Source organism: Rhinopithecus roxellana, chromosome 14 (assembly GCF_007565055.1).
Source record: "Rhinopithecus roxellana isolate Shanxi Qingling chromosome 14, ASM756505v1, whole genome shotgun sequence".
Classification (NCBI taxonomy): Eukaryota; Metazoa; Chordata; class Mammalia; order Primates; family Cercopithecidae; genus Rhinopithecus; species Rhinopithecus roxellana.
In genome coordinates, this window is record NC_044562.1 from 47581052 (window position 1) to 47608871 (window position 27820).

Below are 27820 nucleotides of genomic sequence, written 5' to 3' on the forward strand. Positions count from 1 at the left end.
ATTAATTAAAAATAGATGTGTCAGAAGAGTAATAGACCAAGAATAAAAATGAATAATATAATAGATCAAGAATGAAAATGGATAATAGAAAACAAAATTTAAAAACCCAGAAAGAGGTAATAAGCCTATGAAAAAAGACTCAAGCTTACCAGAAATAACAGAAATGAATATTAAAACAAGACATATGTTTCACCTGTCAGGCAAAGGAAGATAGTATCAAATTTGGTTCAAATATTGCTTGTGTCAGTATTGTCCTATTTGGCAAAGATGTATCAGAAATCCTGAAACACACATTGCTATGACTTCTACATTTATTTTTTAAAAATTAACTAAAAAATATTTTGTAATACAAACTAAGACTAATAAGCATGTCAAAGTTTTGTTATAAAACAACAGAATGTCCAACAGAATAGGAGACAGAGTAAATAATAACTTTATGTATTTTGCGTATTTACACACACACACACACACACAGAATATACACAGGCCATAAGGCACATGCACAAATACACACACAAAAGTATATCCTATGGCCACTGGCTTCCTGAGTGGTGAGATTTAAGTAGGTCTGGTTTTCTCATATTTTCATCAATGGATGTGCATTATTTATAAAATGTTTTAAAGGTTTTTTAAAAAGTAGTGTGGATAAGCATCCTTCAATCCTCATATACAAAAGCTTAGTTTGAAGCTCCCACATCCCCTCTTAATTAACTTTATGTTTACATTTTCATCTCACACATGTAAAGGAATTTTAGTTCATAAAATTCAAGAAAAAATTTTAATTACACAAGCTCTTCTTTCTTTAAGCATTAACATTCCTAGGAACCTCTTCCTTCTTTTTTTAAGCATTAACCTTCCTAGGAACCTCTATTCTATGTTATAGAATCAAACTATTAGAGTAGAATATTGCATAAAATAACTAATTAAAAAATAAAAATTCTAGATAACTACTGAAGACTAAAATGGTGGTTAATGATTTCATTGATTTAGTAAGGAAATACAGTTTGTTAATTTATTTAAGAAACTCTGACAGACAATAGGTAGTGGTAAGATATTAGAACAGCACTAATAATGAAAGGACAATTTGCTTTATAAACTTCCAAAGTGCCTTCAAATGTCTCTTGAAGCTTACCTGTACTGACTTAAAATAGCCAAGAGACCAAGGTCCCCAAATCCAAAGCGTTTGAAAAATAAATCATTTATATATACAAAAACAAGTTCTGCAGCCATAATCCATGGATATGCCAAAGTGTTACTAATTTATATACAACCATCCAGAAACATCTTTTACATAAAATAAGATACAGCTGTTTCCCAAACATAAACAAAAAGAGTCAGAAAAGCAGAACCAGAAGAAAACAGGAATGAAGCTTATTTCACTGGGATTGATATTCATTGAGTTAGTTAGTTATTACTACCACAGCCAATAAAGAATCAAAATCTCCCTCTTCTTCCATGAGCAATTCCGATGGTCCTGCTGGAGTGCAGCACAAAGAATACAGGCCTTTTGAAAACACTCACTGCTTTATCAATGCTGGTTTGTTTCCTTCTAGTCATGAGAAGGAAATGATCCTGAAAGCATCTAACATTTTAAGACAAAAACTCTTTACTGGGAATTAAAAAAAAAAAAAAAAAAAAAAAAAAAAAAAGAAAGCCAATCCTATGTTAAGTCCTAAAGAGCGGTTTGAGTCAAGTCAAAGTGAGCAGGGAAAGGAAGAGACTTTAAAAGAGCTTGTGAGTTTGGTTTCAGTAAAACACTGAAAACATTAAAATACTGACCAACTGTATGACTGACAGTCAATTAGTAATAAATGAATTCGACTACAAGATTTCTAAAGTGCTTACCAGCTCTCTGTGTAATTCTGTAACGGGATAACAGATTTTATCAGGAGAAACATTTTTATTTTTAAAAATTCCTTAGTATAAATTTGTTTTGTATTAACAAGGGAAGGGAAACTACTTTTCTTTTTATTAGTGTACAGGACAGTTGCAACTGTAGAAATACCTAGACACAACTCTGGAAGACAGAAAATTCACCAATAGGAGGAAGTAAAACTTAAAGGAGGTTAGTTTAGGGTCTGCCTGAGTGTTTTAATTGCAACGAGATGGAAACTGTACTGCACAAGCTAGAAAACAGCTAAATGTTTTATATTCTCTATTAAATTCAAAATCTAGCTATACCCAGAAAATATTCCACAGCATTTTTCCTGACCATAGAACTGGCTTAGCCAAGATTTACTCTCAACCTACAGCCAGGCCCTTCTAGGAACAAATGTCAAGCATTACAGCAAGCTGTTTCGGGCAGGAAAAATAGTAATCTGACCTATGCCCTTCGGTATGACAGAAATGGTTAGTGGTAGCTGACATCCATTCACTGCATTTGGAATATAAAGGTAGGAGCTTCTCCTTTAAAAAAGCAAACAAATAAACAACAACAACAACAACAAAAAAACATACTTAACAAATAGGTAGGTAAGCCTGCATTTCTAAGCAAAAAGACTTTCGTACGGTGGTGAAACATGGTTTCTTTTCTCAATGCACATTAGCAGTCTATCTTTTTGGGAGAAACACACACACACACACACACACATTACTAAGAAACATGGCCAAGGATCAGTCTATCAGTAACATCTGCTTCCCTAGAAAAGGAAAACATGTTATAAGAAGAGGATTTTCTCAAATGTCACAATAACAGAAGTTAAAATGCAAACCAAGCTATAATCAATTTAAGAATATCCACAATTATCTTTATTTCTTTCCTTTTCCATACTTATTTAGTTCCCTACAGTTCTAGTATGGGCACAACATAAACAATCCTTTCTTCACCTGTATAATGCTTTCTTGTTTACAAAGTATTGAAAGTAATGACAAGAATCACAATTACTTTTGCACCAACCTAATACCTTCATAGACATTGTTTTTTTTTTAAAAAAAAAAAAATCAGATATGGGGTCTCATTATGTTGCCCAGGCTGGTCTCAAGCTCCTGAACTCAAGCAATCCTCCTGCCTCTGCCTCCCGAAGTGCTGGGATTACAGGCATGAGCCACCAGGCCACCATGCTGGACTAATATTATCTCATTTGATCTACATGGCAACCCTGAGAGGTAGGTATTATGCTTATTTGACAAATGGGGAAATTGTGGATGGTGCTTGCCCAGGGTCACAGTTAATAAACATCAGAGTCTGAATCTGAGCCTACATCTTCTAAATTTAGTTTGCATTCTTTATAACCAAAGCTGCCAAGGGAAAAAGAACAAGAGAGACAGCAATGCCTACTTATATAAGCATGGTTCTTGTCTTAGCATAGCTTGCAGTATAACCAATATCAATTGTGGCTTACAGCTGTAATCCTAGCACTTTGGGAGGCTGAGATGGGAGGATCGCTTGAGGCCAGGAGTTTGAGACCAGGCTGGTCTAACACAGCAAGATCCCATCTCTCCTTTTTAAAGAAAAAAATAACAAATAATTAAAAAAGAAAATACATAAAAGGGCACTGTGGTAGGCAGAATAATATCCCTGAGATATTCAACTTCTAATTCCCAGAAACTGACACATAAATATATGAACTCACAAGGCAAAAAGGACTTTGCAGAAGTGATCAAATTAAGGACCTTGAAATAAGAGGTAAGTCTGGATTATCTAGGTGGACCCATTAAAATCACATGGGTGGGGGGGGGCAGTAGGGTCAATGTTCAAGTAATACAGCATGAGAACGACCCCAGTAGCTATTGCTGGCTTTGAAGATAAGGCAAGGAACCACAAGATAAAGAATACCAATGGTTCCACCAGCTGGAAATGGAGAGGAAACAGTTTCTCACCTTGATTTAGCCCGATGAATCCATTCTGGACATCTGACCTCCAGAATTAAAGATAACAAATTTGTTATCTTTGGTAACTTATGACAATAGCAACAGGAAACTAATGTAGCCATGAAGGCAAAACAGATAACAGACTACATGAACAGTCTAGGCTTGCTACGTGAATAGTCTCAATATTGTTTTGCATAGCAATCTATTATAGTTTGGAATAACTTTACTAGTGAAAATACGTAGATCATTAATCCCTAAACTAAATCATGCAATTAATCTTTTCTTCAGTTCTACTTTTCCACATCCACTTGTGAGTTTTCCACGTATCAATCATCTTAGACTAAAACAAAGAAATCATACCCCCAAATAACTCTTTCATTTTCACTAATTCTATAACATATCAAAGTTCACATTATTCTTTCAATTTAGGGGAAAAACCTATTCTGTCATTATGAAGACCCTATTTAAAAATCTATAAGTTATAAAGAGTCACTGGATGAAAAGGTTTAAAAATCCAAGAGGGCAACTGCTATTTCAAAAGCAAGTTGTAATATTTCAATCATTGCATAAACATATAAAATAAGAAATTTTTTAAAACATCTTAGCTGTGGCTTTGTTTATATATTCTATCAAGCAAATACGGGGGAAAAAGAAAAATAAAGGGGACAAGCCAGAGTCAAGATCTTGAAAGAAAACAGGGTAGCACATTTTGGAAATAAATTTTGCAAATCTAAATTTTGGACTAAGGTTTCCTTTCACTCCTGAAGGCTCACTAAGGCATAAACATTATTCAAAAATCAAAGCAGCAAGTAACTTTTCCATCCTGGATTGCACCTTCTACTAAATTAAACTTCGTATCATGAAACTCCACATTTTTTAAAGTCATGTCTATAATATTTTGAATATATGTATATGATAATATTGATTATTTCATGTAACTTCTATCATTTTACCAAAAAAGTGACTAGGAAAATTAATAAAATAGGTACTGAACGTATTAGTTCATCTGCAGTGTTCATGTGAAATCTACAAGGAACCAGAAATTCAAGATGTCCCTATGGAGCTCTAGATCCTTCTATCTCTAATATAATACTCTATATGCATTAAGATTTAAAGGTAAATTTATTTGGTTAGACCTTTAGAGTATCTTTTTAAAAACTCATTTATATCTTTCCTCAGCTATTTCCAGTTTTATTCCTCATCATGCCCTCAACACCATAACCCCACCACCACACACGTATAACCTTTATGCCCACATACATATATATATATGTAGGACACGTGGAATTACTTGATTTTCAGTCACTAACTTCTTTTACTAAGCATACACACACTGTTTTCCCAAGCTGTAACCCTCTTCGACATCTAAGGAATTTCATCTCATTTTTCATTAGCTAGCTCAAATGTCACCAACTAATCTAGGAAGCCTTCTTCAAAGTCCCCAGGCAAAGTTAGATACTTTCCAGTTATGCCTCCTTTATTTTGGTATGAATCTATTTGCATCTGCTGTTCAGAATTACAGTAAAATAAGTTTTAGACTAGTCTCTCAAATATATTTTTGAAAGCCTCTCTCTTATCCCCAACTCAAACCACCAAAATCATGCTACAGGATAGGAAAGAAAGCACATCAAAAGTGTCCATTTGTCTTCTTTAAAAGCTAAAAAAGTTGTGTTATGATACCTTAAAAGCAAAATCCAGATTTTCTTAATTAGCTACTAGTGCATGTCTTAATGCATGTGACAAGCAACAGTTAAATGACCTTTTAATAATTATATACTATCTAATATCCAGGAACCTCACAGGTAAACACAAAGTAAAATTAATTCATGAATTACTAATTAGCCCAACAGATAAACAGGGTTATTTGCAAAGGATGTTTATTTCCTATTACCCTGTTTTCCAGTCAAAAGGAGAAAAAGGCAGCCTCTTAATCCCATACTTTTTAGTTCCCTCTACAGGTCATAATCTTCTTAATCTTCTTAGTTGTGCAAGATAAGATAGGCTTTCCAGGTCTTTCACAGATATGAGACTTGGACTCACCCAAACAGACACTACTATAAAAGTTTTAAAACTCTAGCAAATGATGCAAAGTGGCATAATGGTTAAGAAATTATTCTCATGGTGCTATTCCACATTCAGCAACAGCAGTTCCAGCAACAATAAAATCCACCAGTTGTTCTTTTGTTAGCTTCTCTTGGTTCCTGCCTATTTTTTCAGATAACTGTGAAGTTATCAACATTCTTCCAATAAATTCTTGTTCTGTTAAATTTAGCTAGAGTCTATTTCTATTACTTTTCATGAAGAGTCCAAAACTTGCATGCAACATACACACAGGCAACCCACCATAGGGAAATGGAATAAATGGTGAGTGGAAATAAATGTGTTCCCTGCCTTTAGATAGCTTATAGTCTACTCAGGGAAACAAACATACTATAACATCAGTAAGAAAAAAAACATCAACAAAAAATTCAGCTTAATAAAGAAAGAAAACTGTACTCAGTGCACTGAGACTACCGGTATGGCAGAACCTGATCTAAAAGGCAAATGGGAGAGGAAAGGACCATTTTACAAAATATTACTTAATGCCAAGCATTTAGAGTATCTCCAAGCACTTTACTGTAAAATTGTTTATTGTGATTCTAGAGCTAGCTGAGATTTGTTCTTTTTCGTAGGAAGGAATATAATTACTATTCTGTTTTTTAAAAGGAGAAACAGACTATGCAGCAACTAGCCTAGAATATTTCATATAGTTACAAACTTCAAATGTTGATGCAACAATCATCTGGGGCTTCTTAAGTCTCAAACTTTCAGACTCAGAAAACTACCAAAGGCCATATGCAGCACCAGTCTATCTACAAGGATATAAGACAGAACCACAGCTTTCCAGCAGGACAGAACCAGACATACCTCTTTGGTGAGAATCCTTACATGAACTTTCCTATACAGCTGTCCACCCAGCTGTCCAGAGTACTTCTCTTTGCCCCGCCAGGTGACGGCTCAGATTTGAAGAAACAAAACCTAGTAGACACAGGAGTCATTCGGGCTTCAAAGCCTCTTGCCCCCACAGAAATGACATCTTTTGCAACAACTCTATAGCTATAGCTTCCAGAGTGGCCACAAAACACATGCCAGTTTTAAGTCACTATACTCAAGGAACCCCAAAGCTATGATACCCCTATCAGGTACTTAGTCTATTTATACTTTCTCCCAATCCAAATGCAACTTAACATCTGGGGCCATTTTTAGCATAAGCAATGATACCTAGTCATTTAGTCACTCAGATACTCAGTAAGTCAGACTAGAAACTTAAAGGAAGACCAAACTGGCATGCAGAATAGAAAGTGGTTTTAATAACCATTTTCCAGCAGCTGATTATTGATAATATTCCATTTTAATATCCCTATATGTGTTATTCAGTTTAGTTTCCATGATGCTATGGTAACAAGCATCCCCCAAATTTCAAGTAGTTAAAAATAACAATAGTTTTTTTTTGTACACACACATATGAGTAAGAGTCTAAGCTTTATGTCTTCCTTACTACAGGCCTCAAGTTGACAGAAGTTCTACCATTTAAACTATCACTACTCACTACGCCATCTGGGAAGGGGCAGAATAATGCCCCAGCTCTTAAACCCTGCCACCCAGAAATGACACAATTCTGCTCATGCTTTATGGGCCAGAAAAAGTCACATGGGCATACCAAAGTTCTTCCCAGAAGTTTAAAAAAATGTGAATAATGACAAAGTGTTGTAATGTCTCCCACATCATATAATTACAGCTAATTTTCTTGAGACTATTTCATAAAGTAAATTATTTCCCAAATATTAAAAACATGAGGACAGGGCACTTTTAAGCATTAAAATCTGTTCTGGGCTCAGAAACACAAGAAAGTAAATAAACTAACCAATTTATACTTTTCATGATCACCCCTGCAATGCATTATACAAAGGAGAATGGCAGGTAATTTTCCCAAGGTAATGTTAGAAAAAAATGACAGAGGCTAGAGTTGAGCCCATGTCTGTTTAACTACAAGGCCTATTCCTTTTCATGACACCATGAGGTATAACAAATAATGGAGAGATGAAAAAGAGCCAAAGAGGAAAGCCCACAATAGTATCAAGAAGTTTAGGAGGGATAAAAGGACGTGATCACGTCAAGCAGACAAAGAGCAGAAACTTTAAGGAGGGAATGGCCAGTGGGGTGATTGTAAAAGAGCAGCCCGAAGAGATGAGGGACCATAACCATCCACTGAAGCCAGCAAATAGGCTGCTGCTAACAATCGCAGATAGAATCACTGCTGGGTTGGGTCGGTGCCACAACCCAACAGTGATTCTATTGGGTTGAAGCATGGCACGTGATGAAGACACAATATGTATTCAAACATCATGGATGTAAAGGAAAGAAAAGAGAAAGATATGACTAAGAAAAGATACATCTTCAAGGGAAAACAGTTTTTGATTAGTTTTTCAGGTAAAAAAACTTTAAACATACTTCAAAATTGGGGAAGAAAGGAAAAGGGAGAATGCAGCAGGGATACAGAAGAAAATGAAGGAATAGGGAGGGTCTCTAAGAAGGTAAAAGGGAGGAATAGTGACTTGAAACAGCTCATATTTACTGAGCCATTTCAGTATGCCAATCCCTGTCCTAAGCACTTTAAAAGTCTTCACCTATATGTAAATTAACTCATTCAGTGTAATCCACACCTATGGAGCAGGGTGATGAGAATACTGCACTAGGGGGAAGAGGGTAACCTAATAGTAACCTGTATAACATCAACAGCTGGTAACTGGCAGAACCAGAGTTTGAGCCCCAGGGAGGTTGCCTTCAGAAACCCCACATATCTGCTCAGCCTCTGTCTCCCTTGAGATAATAAAAAAGAGAAAAGACATTTGTATTGTAGAGATGCTTATATGTTTGGTCTAGGATGGGATGAAGAGTTCCTTGGGAGAGAGACATAAAGAAAGTTTAGCAAGATGCTGTAAGCTATAAGCATTTCTTCCTTGAAACTCAATACAATATAGTTTAATGTGGCTGTTTTAGATATACATTTTCTTGACTGGGTTATTTAAATCTATGTTGTCCTCTTACATTCAAATAAACACCATTTGAATAAAAATACTAACGTAAAAAAATTAAGGTCTTAATTTCTTTTCCACTGGGGAGGTCTCAGAAGTTATACAAAAGGATTACAGAAATATCATAAACAGGGACAAAAGATACACATATACATAAGAATATATGTATTATACATATAAATATATTTTATATATATATGTACATCTATGACAACTAAAGGACTTTATGTATTTCCAAATACAAAAACTTCTTATCGTACATTCATCTCTTCAATTTATTGGGCACTAACTTGTGCCGGGCACCAGACAATGTTCTAGGCCCTGGAGTTTCAGCAATGAACAAAGATAAAAAACTGTCCTCATGGAACTTACATTCTAATTGAAGGAAAGAGACATTCACTAAAAACAAATAAATAACATATAACAATGTAAGCACTACTGGAAAACATAGAGAAGAGGATGGAAGTACAAGGTGAGAAGGGGGAGATGCAATTTTAAGTAAGATGGTCAGGGCATCACTGAGAAGATCATATTTGAGCCATTCTCAAAATGATGTTGAAGCAGATACTCAGTGAACGTTTAGGGAAAGAATGTCCCGGCAGGAAACACAGCCCAGGTAAGGGTGAGGTGGGAAAGTGTCTACTGTTTATGAGGCACAGAACAGCACAGAGAATCAAAGGGAGGAAGCAGAGTGAGCTCATTGTTTTAATCCCCTGGTCATTTGGGGCTGGCTCCTGCCCTCTGAAAAAAGCCACAGGTCCTGTCACGTGGCTCTCTACACCTAGTATTCTGTTTTCAGATTCTGGGAACCACTGCCTTCAGGCCTAGAGGCCACATTTTAACTAGTGCTGATATACAATCAATCCCCAGGTACCTGCACAGTCCTCTGTAAATAGTCAAATTACCCCAATTTAAATGTGCCATCTCGTTGCTGACAGTGCCTTAATTAAAAAATCTAGGACAACAGTCCAGATGGGAGACAATGGTGGCTTGGACCAGGATATTAGCAGTGGACTGATAAGAAACAGTTACATTTCGACCTACTGAAAGATGCAATGTCAAACAGTAAACACTGAAAGGATAGAGTGCTATAAACTGAGATTCATTTATTGAAATCACAAATGAATAGAAAATACGTACAAATATACTAAAAGTAGCTCACAAGAAAAGGGATACTGAAGGCTTACCAACAAATATGAAGACACTCAGTCTTACTATTAATTAAAGAAATGCAAATTACCATAACAGATACTATTTCCTCCTACAAAACTGACAAAGATTTAAAAATACGGTAATAAATGAGGTTGCCATGGGTTTCAAAACATAACTGGAGGGGTGTAAACTTCTGTGAGGGAAAGTTTATAATACCTAACAAAACTTTAAATATACATATCCAAAGATCTCCTTTATCATACAGATATATTCACATATTTGTACAAATACATGTGTATAACATTTTCACTACAGCAGTGTTCATAATAAAAGACTGGAAATAATCAAAGTATCCACTAGTAGAACATATACTTTAAGCAAATAAGGTACACATATACAATAGAATAGTATCAGTGATTTACAAAATATGAGGTAAATTCATATATCGATAAGGAAAGATCTACAAGAGATTTCTACTGTTAGAACAGTGTGGGGAGGCATTAGATTTTTGAGCTGCCTTTCCTTCAAAGATGCATACATATATAGAAATAAGAAAATTCTAGAAGGATAAATGAAATTGTTAAGAGTGATTGCCTCAGGCTGAGCACAGTAGGCCACACCTGAGGTCTCAGCACTTCGGGAGGCTGAGGGGGGCAGACTGCTTGAGCCCAGATGTTTTGAGACTAGCCTGGGCAATATGGCAAAACCCCATCTCTTTAAAAAAAAAATACATAAAAACTAGCCGGGCTGGTGGCACACCTCTGTAGTCCCAACTCCTTGTGGGGCTGAGGTGGGAAGATCACTCGAGCCTGGGAGGCGGAGGCTGCAATGAGCCATGATCACACCACTGCACTCCAGCCCAAGTGACAGAGCGAGACCCTGTCTCAAAAACAAAAAACAAAAAAGTGATTGTCTCTGAGAAGACTGATGTGAGTGAGTTGTATGTTTCATTGTACACGCTTTAAGACTGTTTAAAATTTGTTTTACCATGTGCATATATTATTTTCAATAAACAAAAAATTATCTGAAGCAATAAATTATCCTGCAATACACAAAAACCTATGGTGTTAAGTACAGAAACATCTGAACAGTTTGACCTATCAAAATCTAAACTGTAGTTTCGTTTTATTAGTTCTCACATTTTGTTAGACAATAAATGCCCTAAAACCATCATATTCTGAGTCACAGGTATTTCTCCATTTGTGGTAAAATTGAGCCTTTTTACAAACTCTTGGAGTTTTCCAAGTATTAGCCATATATGGAAAAATACAACAGGGTTTAATGTAGATAATTTCAAATGGAAAAAAAAAAACCCTAAAAACATGTGCATGTGATCTGGTTCCCATTAACAGCTGGCTTAATGACTAACAATCATTTTGGCACTGATCACAATGTCAAATGGAACAGTCCACATCATGATTCCTGTTTCACTGACATATTTCCCAGCATCAATATATTTTAGTACTGGCAGGAAATAACAATATGGAAAAAAGGATTACTTTTGTGTAGGTTTATCTTAAAGCACTCTGTCAAAGCCAGTAAATCCGAATCAATAAAAAATTTTGTAAGACTATTATACTAGAAGAATGTCACACTATTTCCTTAACGATTATCTAAGATTTCACAAATATAAATAAATATACCAATATAAATATGTACAGAATTCTGCATATTTTATTTCACTGGTAAAAATGTAAAACTTATTTCTCATCTTTTGCATGCTATTTTTCTCCTTGCTACCACAATCCTGACACTGAAATTTGTCCCTAAGATAAAATTCTCCTGTTATCAGAACCATAATATATAATTTTCCCAACAAAGTCTTGGTAAGTGTTGTTTACATCACCTAAGTCTACTTGAATGCAAAAGATTCCTCAACTGCTTTTTTTTTTTTTTCTTGAGATGGAGTCTCCCTCTGTCATCCAGGCTAGAGTGCAGTGGCGTGATCTCAGCTCACTGCAACTTCCACCTCCCAGGTTCAAGAGATTGTCTTACCTCAGCCTCCTGAGTAGCTGGGATTGCAGACGTGCACCACACCCAGCTAATTTTTGTATTTTTAGTAGAGACAAGGTTTCAACATGTTGCTGAGGCTGGTCTGGAACTCCTGACCTTGTGATCCCCCCGCCTCAGCCTCCCAAAGTGCTGGGATTACAGGCATGAGCCACCACGCCTGGCCTCCTCAACTGATTTTTATAGCACAGCCCAAGACTTGGATATATTCATGATCTGAGATTTGGTCTTCTACAATAATCAGTGAATCATGCTTCACTTTGGTTGACAGAGAAGCAGCAAAAAAGTCTTTCTGTGCCTATGAGCTCCCGATTCTCAGAAAAAGTAAAAAAAAATCTTAATAGATTCATCCCAAATTTCTGTGGGTTGATACTATCAGTTTATGGCAGAAGACATCTGAACCAAAGGAAATACAACGTAATTTTAATACTTTCATCTACCAAAAAAATTGTAGGAAAAAATCATGTAATAAATCATTTGTCTTTCCATAATTTTCCCTGTGGATCTGAGGTGCATATATATATTATTGTATTAAATGGCTACATTTAAACCAATTGCTAAAAAAAAAAAATCAAATGAAATCAATGAAAAGAAAATTGTGCATCAATATTTACCTGTTGCATCAAATTCAATTGGCTGGCACCGGCGGGTAGAAGACCAGTCACATTTGAGGACTTGCCCTCCTTCCACAATCCCAGGCTGGGTCGTGTTTGCTTTGGGAGCTCCCACGAGAAGAAACATCCGGCTAAAATACAAAAGAGGTAGACAAAAGTTTAAATGAAATAAAGCGTAAGCAATATCTTCTGATTTATGAGGAGCAACCATTCTCTTATCAACAAATATTTTTTAAAACCATTTGCTATTCACTGAGAGCATAATCTCCATTATTCATTTGGTACTCTCTTGCATGCATACATAATTTGATATCGTTTATTTTCCTGATAACTTTATAAGGCAAGTTCAGGGTTACATTCATTTAGGAATTTATGCAGGTCAATCATACACTTTAAATATGTACAGTTTATTGTATGTCAAATATCTCAGTAAAGCTGTTAAAAATGCATGCTCCCTACAGGCAGGAAAGTTTTGTTTTGGTGTTCTGGTGTGTGCTTGTGTGTGTGTGTGTGTGCGCGCGCGCACGCGTGTGAGAATTGCTATGCATTTTCTATATCCTGAATGTTGAGCAAAAAACATAAATACATTCTAAATAAATTATTCCAAAGTATAATTATAAATATTTTTCCATTTAGAAAAAATTATCTTGCATTAAAAATATTGCTGTATATTTTTATTTTATTCTACTTTTTCTTTTTTAAGAGACAAGGTCTTGCTCTGTCACCTAGGCTGGAGTGCAATGGCACAATCATAACTCAGCTCAACTCCAACCTCCAACTCCTGGTTCAAGCAATCCTCCTGCCTCAGCCTCCTGAGTAGGTAGAACGACAGGCATATGCCACCATGCTCAGCTAATTTTTTAAAAAATTTTTTGTAGGGGTGGGGTCTCACTTCATGGCCTAGGCTTAATATTTTTAATAGCTAACTAATAAAAAAAATTTCTTATCGTAAGATTAATCAAATCAATTTTTGGTCAAAGATTAGGACCACTATTCAATTTCTTTTTCATTAAGGTAAAATAAACCAAAGACACAATAATTAGGAGTGAAATTTTTAATTCTAAAGAGATCTTTTCTTTTGTTATTTTCTATTCCTTCCTAAAAGACAGGCACTGAGTGTTTCTTCTACATAAAGCAAGGTCCCTAGCACTAGAGATACCAGATGAATAAAACAACCTTGGTTCCTGGTTTTGTTTTTTTTCTTTTAATTTTTTTGTTTGTTTGTTTGTTTGAGACAGTCTTGCTCTTGTGACCCACGCTAGAATGCAATGGCATGATCTTGGCTCACTGTATCCTCTGCCTCCCTGGTCCAAGTGATTCTCCTGCCTCAGTCTCCTGAGTAGCTGGGATTACAGGCACCCACCACCACGCCTGCCTAATTTTTATATTTTTAGTAGAGACGGTGTTTCACCATATTGTGGTCAGGCTGGTCTTGAACTCCTGACCTCCGCCTGCCTTGGCCTCCCAAAGTGCTGGGATTACAGGCGTGAGCCACTGTGCGCAGCTGGTTCCTGCTCTTAATGGAGGAATTTAGCTTAAATTCTCTTAGAGGCAAAGGCAAGAAACTGCCAACAAACAAATTACTATTACAAGTCCTACCACGTAAGCAAAAAATTAGCTGAGAGAGATTTTTGGCAATAGGGAGGGGGGATCTTCTTTAGACAGAGCAGTTATCTCCAAGGATGAGAGGGGAAAGATTTCCTCTAGGTAAAGGGAAGTCTCTCTAAGGAAATCGTCTTTAAAGAATGGGGAAGAAAGTCCTCTTTTAGATAAAGTAGACTGAGAAGTTATTTCTAAGGAACTCACCACAACATTAAGATGCACAGGATCAGAAGGAGGGTGCCTAGGAGCATTTGTGTATTGAGGATGGAGGGGCGTGGGGAGTGGGGATGAGGGAAGTAGAATGAAAAGATGGAGGGAATACGCAACGCAGAAGTAGAAAGACCCGGGCAAGAAAGAACTTTCAGGCGCTATGAAGAAAGGTATAGCTGAAGGAGAGGGCAAGCCAGGAGTGGCACAAGATAAGGTCATGGAACCTGGCAATAGCTAAGTCAAACAGGGCCTTTTGGCCATGGTTAAACTTTGTTTTATCCCAAGGTTCATTTGAAGACACCAAGTTTTTTAAGGAGAAGAATGAAATCATCTACTAAAGAAAACTAAATTTTATGCCTTATGGGGAAAGCATTAAGGGAGAGGGAGAAAAAAATGGAACAAGGAAAGCAAAGGGCTGACCACAACTCAGGGAGCAGGTGAGCATGATCTGCAGTAGGAGGGTGGGTGTAGAGATAGATGACAGATGAAAAAAAACATCTGGAGTAGAACAGCAATAGCTGGAGGCCTGAATATGAGAGAAAAGACATTTAAGAATGCCACCTAGGTTTCTTTCTTGAGTGCATTGATGGGAGAAAAGCCTAGAGAGCAGAGAAGCAGAAGGCAGATTAAGTACTTACAGGAGTTCAAGACTAACCTAGGCAACACAGTAAGACCCTCATCTCTGCAAAGAATAAAATAATTCACTGGGTGTGGTGGCATGTGCCTGTGGTCCCAACTTTGGGGGTGGAGCTGGGGTCCTGAGACAGGAGGATGGCTTGAGTCCCCGACATTGAGGCTGCAGTGAGCTGTGATTACAAGTGCTAGAAAGTAAGCAAACAGCCTGGGTGAAACAGCGAGTCCCTGTCTCAAGAAATAAAATAAAATAAGTATTTACAGAAAAACCATGAATTCTATTATCAATATGTTTGTTTGAGATATCTGTGAGTTATCCAATTGTAGTCTGAAGCCCTGTCTGAGAGACAGTATGCTATATCAGAACACAGATGGGGGAATTCTGTCAGGTAAAACAGGATACAGGTAGACAAAAACAGTCCTAAAATGCTATCACCATAACAATTTTATTTCATTAAATACTAAGTCACTTAAATTATCCTGGCAAAGGAAACATTTACAATTGCTTTTCACCTTTTTGTGAAACGAATGCACATCTTAAATATGGAACGCATTCATTTGAACTCTTAAAATCAATTTCTTATTCTGGGTAGTAGCTGACAAATCTCATCTACACTAGACAAAAGCTGGCTGTACGAATTGCAGGGTTACGAATAATCCCATTTTCTGACACTTATCTTAAAAATCCACAAATTCAAAATAAAGATGTAACTCCCAACCAAACCACGCCCTGTTTAATAGAGCTTCATGCAGTCATATTTGGCATCAGTAAAAGACGAATGTTGGCTCTCTCCTATCACAGCAAAATGATTCTGGGTAGAAAATGAACTTAGTTTTCATTCAGCAAAAATCTTTTATAAGAAAAAAAGAGGTTGGGCACAGTGGCTCACGCCTGTAATCCCAACACTTTGGGCGGCTGAGGCAGGCGGATCACTTGAGGTCAGGAGTTCGAGACCAACATGGCAAAACCCCATCTCTACTAAAAATTTAAAAAAATTAGCCAGGCGTGGTGGCATGAGCCTGTAATCCCAGCTACTAAGGAGGCTGAGGCAGGAATTGCTTGAACCCAGGAGGTGGAGGTTGCAGTGAGCCAAGATGGCACCACTGCAGTCCAGCAGCCTGGGCAACAGAGGAAAACTGTCTCAAAAAAAAAAAAAAAAAAAAAGGCTACAAGTAAGAGAGTCCCCACCTCCCATAACTAAGAGAGCAGCTCGTCATCAAAACCCCATTGGTTCTTTATCTAGAGCAGAGCTGGTCAACACAGTGAAACTTTGTGTGTGTGTGTGTGTGTGTGTGTGTGTGTGTGTGTGTGTGTGTGTGTGTGTAAACTATAATATGTAAATTTATTACATACACAATTTTTTAACAGGTCTAAAATTTGACCCCCAAATCACACAACTACCCCTTTTCATTCTGAGTGCATACTAGAGCAAAAGAACAGTTCAGGTAAGTTTGCTTTTCAGGGTTGAATAGTGCTTGCTTGGGTCATTGCAACAGTAGTCCTAAGGAGAGTAATGTAAGCACAGGTATGTACACGTTCTTAAGTGTTGTGGATAATACCAGGTTCTAGGTCAGGATAGGAAAATTGGTTCTCAGGCTTTGCCTGGAAACCTACAAGCAAAAATCACTTCTAGATTGTCTTCAAATAGTGGTTCCCAACCTTTTCTTCCCCAGACATAGAGGGGGATGCTTTCAGGATAAAACTGTCCAACTCAGATCATCAGGCATTAGATTCTCATAAGAAGCATGTAACCTAGATCCCTTGCATGCACACTTCACAACAGGGTTCACACAATAGTGTTTCTCCTATGAGAATCTAATGCCACCGCTGATCTGACAGGAGGCAGAGCTCAGGTGGTAATGCTCACTTTCCTGCTGCTCGCTTCCTGCTGTGCAGCATGGTCCCTAAGAGGCTGTGGGCCAGTACTCATCCATGGCCTGAGGGCTGGGGATCCCTGTCTTACAATATCTTTTATAATTTTTTGGTCAAAACTATTCTGCCTATCTTATGATAAATTGCTTCTTTGAATGCAGGGTACTCTAATTCATCTTTTGAGCCTGCCACATAAGAACTCAAGAAAAGTTTAAATAGACAGTGGTGTAGCAAAGTCAATTCAATAGCTATGTCTCAATCTTAAAGTAGCCATATATAAATAAGTCATTTCCACTAGGTCTGAACTTCTCAAAAATGCAGAAAGCATCCTCTATTAAACATCCAATTATTTAAATTACCCTTAAAACAATTTCCTTATGTAACATCTCTACTTAATTTTGGGTTTCAGATACTTTCTTTAGTTGGCACTGTAAGACAGAGCTGGAAAGTTATTAGGAGAAGGCCTTCAACAAAGACAGAGAAAAAGAGCCCAGTAGGAGAGTTCTCTGAATGAAAACAGCACTCTATTGGCAGCACACAGCTTGAGTTCCTTGGATAAGACCAGGAACAAGCCTGTTGCTTTTCATCAGGCTATTTGCACATTTTAGGCATGAAATGATGGTACTCAGGTGTACAAATATGGATGTTCATTAAGTTTTCCTAAGCATACCTTCATGTGCAGACTTGCACATTGGTGAAATGCCACAGAAATGGCAGAATAATATAAAAGGAATGTGTCAATATTTACATGCCAAATTTGTGAGGGAAAAAAGCAGAGGAATGAAGTTTTTCATACAAAATGCCATCTCAATATGAAACTTATCATTAAGATATTTAAGTGTTTTAAAGAGAACAATGAAGAGATGGAGAAAGCAAAATTATCTTAGACATATGTTAAAGTCTTACGAGGAAGTTGCATAGTGAAAAACAAATATTTGCATAGAAAACTGGATACAAGGTGATAAAAGATGCTATATAAAAAACTAAGGAATAAAAAGCAACACAGGCCAAGCGCGGCAGCTCACACCTGTAATCCTAGTACTTTGGGAGGCCCCGTCAGGCGGATCACTTGAGGTCAGGAGTTCAAAACCAGCCTGGCCAACATGGTGAAACTCCATCTCTACCAAAAATAGAAAAATTAGCCGGAAATTGCTTAAATCCGGGAGGCAGAGGTTGCAGCAAGCCAAGATCGTGCCACTGCACTCCAGCCTGGCAACAGAGCGAGACTCCATCTCAAAAAAAGAAAAGGAACACACACTACAAAAAACAAAGTTAATAAAATACTCTATAAAAATAATTGTTACTTGAATTTCATCTAAGAATGACTAATGAATGTGTACAACAGCTTAATTAGGGTAAGAAAACTGACAGACCAGGAAAAAAAAAAAAAGTTTGTGATCTAAGCAACACTATCTAACGGAAACAGTTTGGAATTAAAATTTACAGACACTGCAAATCAACTGAAGGAGTAACTTTGAATCTCTGTTCCCTTTTCTACTGAATGGAGACAACAATGCCCACTATAATTACTTTAAAAAGAAATTTTCTGAGGGTGATAATAAATGCAAACTTAGAAAATCTGAAATACCAGGAAAATACAAGAGGATGGTATTTAATTATCACCTTGGTCCTGAAAACAATTGATGCCATTAATAAGTTATTCCCTAAAAGAGTAGAAAATGTAAAACTTAAATTCTGTCTTTAAAAGGGCTTTTCTTTCCTCAGTTTTTTCAAAGGGCCATTCCAGTGATTAACTCAAAGGAAGGAGAAAAAGAGAAAGAAAGGTAGAAAAATTGGCTTAAACATTTCTTATCAATAGTGGAGAGGTGGGGAGAATACACAGGGTGAGGCAAGGTTGACAAGAGTTTTCACTGATGAGCAGTGTAAATCTGAAGCTGAGTGACTTAATTTCCTGTGCCTGCAACTCTCTCCTGATAGACTCCATTTCCCTCCAAAAAGTGTGTCCAAGAACATCATCAGAATCCTCATCCTCTACATTTTTTTTAATGACTGGAAACATTGCCATTAAATAACTCTCTGGGACTTCAAAATTAAGGTTTACATCCACGCCAAGAAGTGCTAAAATATAAAGGATTGAGTTTGGGAGAGGGGACAGAAAGATGGATGGAAAGGAGGAAAAGAGATAGAGGAAAAGAAAAAGAAAGGAAGGACAAAAGACAGAAAAAGAGAAAAGAGAGAGAGATAGGGAGGGAGTGGTATCACAGGAGGAAGTGAGCGGGAGACAGACAAGAGGCTCAGAGGAACCAATCAGGAGGACGGCCTTTGGATGCACTCCCCATCCAAAGTGTACTTGAAGGGCAGTTGATTCAGGGAATGTGACCTTGACAACCAAGGAGGGGTAACCTGCCAAACAATGACAAGTCCATTTTTCAAACCCTCCAAATAAACTAACTTGTTTGTCTGCTTTCAGCACTGACCTAAGATAAAGCATGTTTAATATATTTAGCTGACTCTGAGTTGATCAATGAGTCTTCACCAAAAGGAACTTCTGAAAAACTATCATACATGTATATAGAAATAAATGTGTATGAAATAGTACTGTATGTTATTTCAAAGCTACAATTCCAGTTTCAGATTTACTTTTCATTTTTTAAAAAATGCTTTTTTGAATCAAAAGAAAAACAAAAATGCCAGTTAACAACCACATGATGTAAAACAGAAGCAGTAACTACAATTTCCATATATTTTCCCTTGTCTTTCATAATGCTCTATAAAACACTGTTATGTCCTTAATCAGAAGTAATCAGTATAGGAATTGCTTTCTAAAGAATAAAATTATAGTCTAATTTTGTGTCCCCTAATATACATTTATATTATTTATGATGAGAAAAATCAACCAATCTAGTCAGAGCTACTCTGAGGTTTATAAAAAATGAGCTGGCATCATTTTGTAAAGTGTTGTGAAAACAGTTAAAATGGTAAGAGTAGAAATGGTACATGAAGTTTTAAAAATACACACAGGTTGGGACAGATTGCAAGTGACCTTAATCCACGTTAAGCAGTTTGGACTTTCTTGCTGGCAACGGAAGCTTTATTATGAAAATTTTTGCAACAGAATACCAGGATGAAAAAGGATGTTACAGAAAGATAAAACAAATAGAAACAGATAAGATGTTCTGCAGGTTTAAGAGCCAAATGATGGGCAGAGGGATTGGGGAGGACCTGAGTGCCATGGACTACACTTGTCATAACTATACTGAAATAAGGAGTAGAAGGAAGAATTTCTAGGAGCTTCTGCCTGCTGACTAATCACTGACTGATATTAAGGTGGTGAAGTAGGAGAGACACAGAAATAGAACATGAGAGGGAGGAATATGAAATTATTTCCAAGGTTACAGAGAAAATGATGCCACCATTAATAGAAACAGAGGTGCAACTGACATCTCTTGGTGAAGAGTTCCTTTTTAGTTAAATTGAGTTACGACAGGCTAGTCAATGAGAAATGATTTACAGGCCAGGCCACTGGAATATCAAGTCAGAGATCTACTTTTAGATTTAAGATACAGCCAGGGCAGGAGTTTTACTTAAAAGGCTTTCAGATATTGAAAACATGAAGTCAGGACTGAGAACCATTGAAGGACCTTCTGCTTGTAAGACACACATCTGGCCGGGCGCGGTGGCTCAAGCCTGTAATCCCAGCACTTTGGGAGGCCGAGACGGGCGGATCATGAGGTCTGGAAATCGAGACCATCCTGGCTAACACGGTGAAACCCCGTCTCTACTAAAAAGTACAAAAAACTAGCCGGGCGTGGCGGCAGGCGCCTGTAGTCCCAGCTACTCAGGAGGCTGAGGCAGGAGAATGGCGGGAACCTGGGAGGCGGAGCTTGCAGTGAGCTGAGATCCGGCCACCGCACTCCAGCCTGGGCGACAGAGCAAGACTCCGTCTCAAAAAAAAAAAAAAAAAAAAAAGACACACACATCTACACATTGTCAACTGTAAGATAAGGCTCCATTAGTGTTTAATGGGGGAAAAGGCAAGAATCCAGTGTTATTCATCATAGCATTATTTTAAAATAAAGAAATACATAAAATGAGAACTGTATGACATATATTTAAAGAATTTTAAAATTGTTCAGTTATTTTCTTTAAAAATTCAATATCTGAATTTTAAAAAGTGGGATTTGAATTTTACACCCTGTCTTCGGATCCCTCCCTTTCTTACCCTCTACTCACACCAACCTACTCAAATAACTAGACTGAAAACTCTTCTGCCTCCGTTTCCTCCTGATCTGTAAGAATGAGTATATCTGCTTCCCCTTACTTCCCCGCTGGTGGTGTGGGCTACAGAATGAAATGAGATATAAGTGCTTAGCAAATTATAAAATATGTTTACCAAAATAAGATGTCATCATTATAATTAAACCTAGGATGTAATTTTTAATTTTTCCAATTAGTCACCACAAGAAAAGTATGACTTTAATTATTGGCCTGCATATAGTCTTTAAATTTTAGTTTTACAATACAGCATAAATGCTTACAGGGAAAAAAAAAAAAAACAGAATGCGCATGCTTTATTTTTCATAATTTTGAAAATCACTATTTTTGGGAATTTTTATTTCAAACATGACTCATTTCTGGAGTGACTTTTTGAGGGGCCGCCTTAACATTTTGCTTAGTACTTTATTTGTCCTTCCCTTTAATAAATACTCATTAATTTTCACAACAAAACTATGCAGATAATCCAATAATAATTTTCTATCAAGAGAAAAATTAGGCAGAAAATAATTCTACAGCTTCCCCAAGGTATGTGGACACCAAAACTGGAAAAAGCAACAGGAGTGGACGTCATAACCACTGCTCCTCATGAATCCTTCTCCCCTCAGAAGAAAGGCGCTCTTGAATTGACAAATACTTTTTCATTATGTGGCTTTTCTTCTTTTAAAAGTTGATGGTAATACCAAATAACAATAAATGCAACTGGTAATATTGGAAATGGCATCCCATGTACCTTGGATTCCAATGCTTGTTAAATTTAAAATGCCCTTTTAGAAAATTCAGCATAATTTTACATAAATTTTTGTTAAATCTGAAAAGCTCAGGGAGTAAAAACCTCTGTTCATACACATTTCGTTTAAAAAGAAAGAAAAAAAAAAAAAAACTCAAGGTTGGTTTCCATTTTTTAAGTTACCTATACCTAGAGCCTCTCTGGTCTATCAGTAACAAAGTTGCGGATGAATATTTCAAAATATTATATGAAACCAAACCCAAGTTCAATTTCTCCTTATCATTAAAGGTCTATGAGTGAAGTTATGTAAACCTGTGAGGTCACAACATAGTCATTGATTATAAATGAGCGGCCAAAGATTAGTCACCCTGGCTTGTCATCAGCAGTAGCAAATATCATGAATAGTCCAACATTACTGCATTTTCCAAACGAAAAAAAAAACAACACTTGAAGTTTATCAGCCTCTCATTTATCTTACACTAAACTTAGAGCATTGCTGAAGAATTAACAGTAACATTTGTAAAACACTGCCATTAACTTTAAAGTTTTTCGTTGTTGTTTTGTTTTTGTTTTTTATTTTGTTTTTGTTTCTCAGACAGTCTCTCTCTGCCGCCCAGGCCGGAGTGTAGTGGCACAATCTCCATTCACTGCAACCTCCACTTTCCAAGCAATCCTCTCATCTCAGCCTCCCACAGAGCTGGGATTCCAGGTGTGCACCACCACGTCTGGTTAATTTTTGTATTAAGTATTTAAATGCGAATTTTTGACTGAAGACATATATTTTCAAAATCATTAGAATTTCTGTACAAATTAAATCTAAAATTGAACCCTTGGGAGCAACTAAAATGTTCCGTCTCATAAAGGCATACACTTGAAAGTATCTGAAAACAAAAATGTTTAAAGATAATGTTTGGTATTCACCCCTGTGGTTAAAAATCATAAATAAAAAGATAACGCTGACTAAAATGACTAAATGGAATGTGAAATTGGTAAATGTTCCTAAATAATGATTATTTTTATCATGTTGGAAAATCTGTGCACCAGGTCTCACAGAAAGCACTGTAACTGCAAACAACAAATAAAACTAAGCTTGCTACATAAAATAATGTCTCCACTAACAAAGTTTCCACTAACTGCATCCAATCTGTATTGCTGCGAATGTTGTTACCCAAATGAATGATACTCAGTAACATTCAGAAAAACACTAAGACTAAATTCTGCTGAATATTCTAAACCAGTCATAGAAAAACGTTAAGACCACCCTCAAATTAGGCATGTATGAGTGGAAGATGGTCCTATCCACGTACTAACTGTCAAAATTATCCTCCACTTCACCCCGAAGGGACATCTTATACAGAAAATATGCTAACAAAAATATGTTGTTACAATGTCTAAGCGTTTAGAAGGCACCCTAAGAACAGTTTCTCTGTTGAAAACAAGATTTAAACATCATTAAAAAAAAAAAAAAAAACAGTCAACACTCATTAAAACAGTACTCCTAACGCTACCATGGGGGTGGGGTGGTGAGAATGATGTCAGCATTCAGTAAAGTCGGAGACGATTTCTAACACAATAATGACAATAACTGTTACAAATCCTGACGGCCCTTGCAACGCGGAACGCTGGCAACTTGAAAACATAACTGAATTATGAAATACTGCAATATTCAAATGACCTGCAGTGAGTGAAAACTCAGCAAACACCCTTGTTCCTTCTGAACAATGACCTAAATAGTGAATCACTATAAAAAGAACAGATGACACATTCAATTCATCTGTTCAACCTCAAATGTGCAAATGTCTGACAGTCCCAGAGATAAGACACAATGAATTCAATAGGACAGTATGGTCATTTTAAGTTATCAGAATGTCTGCAAAAGGAGTGAGGAGAAACAGAATCAGACAGAGGCGGAAAGAGTGGGGGAGGGCTTGTTTAGGGAGACTGAAAAGGACGGGCGTTAAGCCTGTAAAGCAGAAAAAGGCTACCAAGAAGCCTAACTGGTACAAGATAAAAAGAAGTTCGGGGATGATATTGACCAAATCCTCGACGTTGGCACAGGTGGGGAGTCCGGCAAGACCAGCCTTTGTTGATTTCCCACTTATCCCGATTTTTAAGCACAGGTCTGCTTCAAAACTCTCCCGCTGCCCCTAACCAATTTTAAGAGGTGAGGAGCGGGATGTAACTGGATGATGGGTACCAAGGGGAGTTCATTTCCCCAAATATTTCCTCCACCCAGGACATAAACCACTCTGAGGGGTAGGATGGGTGAGACAGACAGACGCCGGGATCTCTCGGAAATCAATCCCAGTGGAGAAACGGGCTGGGTGGGTGCGCGCGGTGGGGGAGGGGGCCGGCTCCGGTTCCAAGTGCAGCCACTTACGAAGACGCGCTGGGCACGAAGAAATCCACCGCGAAGCCGAAGTAACTTCCCTCGGGGCCAGAGTACTCGGCAGGACTGTCCACGTCCAGGTTGAAGGCGCGGCACAGAGGTAGCAGGAGTCCCGAGAGAAGAAGCGGGAGGCCGCGGGGACCGAGGCGCAGCCGTCGCCGCGGCGGAGAAGCCATCGTCGAAGTGCGCGCGGGACGCCGAGCCGGGAGCGGTGGCCACCTCCCCCCGCCCCACCGAGGCGCCCAGTGCCAGCGGCCCGCCGCCTGCGCGCGCCCAAACTTGCCGGCCGCTCTCGGCTAGCCCGGGACAGCTCCGGGGCAGGCAGGAGGGCTGAGCTTCGGAGCGACCACCAGGGACGAGGGGCGCAGAGCGCGCGGGGCGGGGACAGCAGCGCAGACGGCCCCTGGCTTCCCTCCGGCTCCGCCGCTTCTGAGGCTGGGGACTGCCGGGGTGAGCGCCGCACCTCGGGCCTGAGAGCCGCGGCGGCACTGGGAGGAGACCTGGGAGGAGGAGGAGCCGGCCCGGGAGGCTGTGCCGCGGAGCTGGAGGAGGAAGTGGGGGAGGAGAGGCGCCCTTCCACAGGGGAGAGCTCAGCGCACTTCCGTGAGTGCAGTCGCCGCCTGTCCCGAGACCCGGGAGTCTGTGTCGGGGTCCACAGCTCCTGAGCCTGGGTCAGTGGCAGCGCTCCTGGACGAAGGCCTCAGGCTGAGCACTGGAGGAGGCGTAGGGGCGGGGGCGGGGAGGCACGGTCCAGCGTCCCAATCCACCCGCGTCCACGGGAGAAGCAAGGGCAGCCCACGTTCCCTTGTCCCGTGCGACTTTTGTTTAAAAATGAGGAAAGCTTTTTATCAGCTTCTCGTGTTTCTGCTACTTAGTCTGGCAGGCTCTCACGAACGAAACTCTGTAATTAATGGTCGTTAATTACACTCCATCCCACAAACACCGAGCTTAATTACAGATTTCCAGAAAGCCAGCATAGCCTCTTGCAAGTGAGGTGTGTAAAGCTTAACTTAGTAGTCAAAGAAAGGATTGTCAGGGCAAAGAATTGGCAGTGATCGTTTTAAATCAAGTCAGAATAATCGAAGCCTTATTCCCAGTTTGTTAGCTGCCGTTGTATGATTTAGAAAAACTGATTTGTTGATTTAGGATGTTTGGATAGACATAATTTCAGAGCTGGAAAAGGACTGCACACCGGTGAAATAAGGCCCCTCGTGCTTGTTTGCCACTGCTGTGTTCCATCAAGCCTTGACCAAACTGTACTGAGAGAGAGCCTTGAGGATAGGAGCCTTAACCTTTTTCTTAGTATTCCTATTTTCTAGCACCTTGCCAAGCAGATAGTAATGGATCAATAAAATGTCGAATCAGTGAATAAATAGCAGACGAAATCAGCAAAGTGCCCAGAGAAGTGACTCTTACATATTTCAAGTGTTTCATGTGCTACAGAATCTGTTGAACAAGATAAAGTTTAAGTGCATTGTGTAGACTTTAACTACTTACAAGTAAGTACTGGAACAGTAATTTCTGTTTTCCCAAAGTAACTATTAAAACTCAATCACAATATACATTAACTATCAAGTAATCCTGCAAAAGGATATGTATATAAATGGAAGTGAAATGCCTAATTTGAATTTATAATATTTATTGGACCAGGTCCAGGTGCTCATGCTGGTAATCTCAGCACTTTGGGAAACTGAGGCAGAAGGATTGTTTGAGACCAGGAGTTCCAGGGGAACATAGGGAGACCTCATTTCCACAAAAATTTAAAAATTAGCTGGGAGTGTGGTGCATGCCTGTAGTCCTAGCTATGCCAGGGGTAAGGCAGGTAGATAGATCGCTTAGGCCCAGGAGTTCCAGGTTACAGTGAGTCATGAGCCTGCCACTGCACTCCAGCCTGAGTGACAGAACAAGACCCTGTGTTAAAAAAAAAAAAAAAAAAAAAAAAAGCCAGGTGTGGTGGCTCATGCCTGTAGTCCTAGCACTTTGGGAGGCTGAGGCAGGCGAATTGCCTGAGCTCAGGAGTTCGAGACCAGCCTGGGCAACACGGTGAAACCCCATCTCTACTAAAATACAAAAAATTAGCTGAGGGTGGCAGCATGTGCCTGCAGTCCCAGCTACTCAGGAGACTGAGGCAGGAGAATTGCTTGAACCCAGGAGGCGGAGGTTGCAGTGAGCTGAGATGGTGCCACTGCACTCCAGCCTAGGCCACAGAGTGAGATTCCATCTCAAAAAAAAAATTGTATTAAATATTTCCATTTTTTAATTTGACTAAAAGATATACAGCAAAACCTTTGGGATGTTTTACAAGGCATACTCTAGCATCTGCCTAAATTGCTGATTGAGAGAGGAAATCTGACACAAATCCTTACACATAAATGCAAATATGTGTAAGGCGAGCTTATTTCTCGCCTTCTTTCCTAATACACCAAAGAGGCTATGGATATGTGTGCATAAACCCAAAGGGTCTTTTATGTCTTAAAAACATGAGAACCAGTCTACCTGGAAATCCATCCAGGTGAGGAAGACAGAAGAGTTTCAACACTGGCTAGATCCAATTAGTCTCCCACTCCTCAACTTCTGATTCCAGGACAGGGGTCCAACAGACCAAGGTGGAGTGAAGAAATGTGAGAGGACCAGGGAAAGGAAGAAGTCAACGAAATGACAACACATGTACACCCACCAAAACTTGAGTGAACAACACACCCCCAAATAGGTCTACAAATTACTGAAAGCACTTATTCTTGAGCCATTCTTTATGAGTTTATTTTGAATGAGCAGTCTTGCAAATCAAGGAATTTGTCTTTTTTAAAAAAGCAAACAGGCCATGGACTATAGCTCATGCCTGTAATCCCAGCATTTTGGGAGGCCGAGGGAGGTGGATCACCTGAGGTCAGGAGTTCAAGACCAGCCTGGCCAACACAGTGAAACCCCATCTCTACTAAAAATACAAAAATTAGCCAGGTGCGGTGGCTCACTCACACTTGTAATCCCAGCACTTTGGGAGGCCGAAGTGGGTGGATCACGAGGTCAGGGGTTCAAGACCAGCCTGGCCAAGATGGTGAAACCCTATCTCTACTAAAAATACAAAAATTAGCTGGGTACAGTGGCAGGCACCTGTAATCGCAGCTACTCAGGAGGCTGAGGCAGGAGAGTCACTTGAACCTGGGGAGTGGAGGTTGCAGTGAGCCAAGATCGCACCACTGCACTTTAGCCTGGATGACAGAATGAGACTCTGTCTCAAAAAAAAAAAAAAAAAAAGCCAGGTGTGCTGGTGTGCGCCTGTAATCTCAGCTACTCAGGAGACTGAGGCAGGAGAATTGCTTGAACCCAGGAGGTGGAGGCTGCAGTGAGCTGAGATATTGTGGTAATGTGGGCCACTGCACTCCAGCCTGGGTGACAGAGCGAGACTTTGTCTAACAACAACAAAAAAGGAAACATACATTTCAATTAGGAAACTATGAAGCAGACTAACCCAGTGGCTTTAGAAAC

General features: G+C 38.8%; 1 protein-coding gene across 2 annotated transcripts in view; it reads right to left on the reverse strand.

The window, feature by feature from the left end:
• The window catches only part of ITGAV (integrin subunit alpha V), a 90868-nt gene extending 65924 nt beyond the window's left edge, over window positions 1-24944 (reverse strand). The window contains exons 1-2 of one of the 2 annotated variants that reach the window (XM_010370303.2): window positions 24326-24944; window positions 12662-12792 (exon numbers count right to left, since the gene is read on the reverse strand). In XM_010370303.2, the coding sequence (XP_010368605.2) occupies window positions 12662-12792; window positions 24326-24510 (316 nt within the window). In that variant the 5' untranslated portion in view covers window positions 24511-24944. The remainder of the gene's footprint in view (window positions 1-12661; window positions 12793-24325) is intronic. The other variant, XM_010370304.2, reaches the window with a different exon arrangement.
• Between the last annotated feature and the right edge of the window lie 2876 nt (window positions 24945-27820).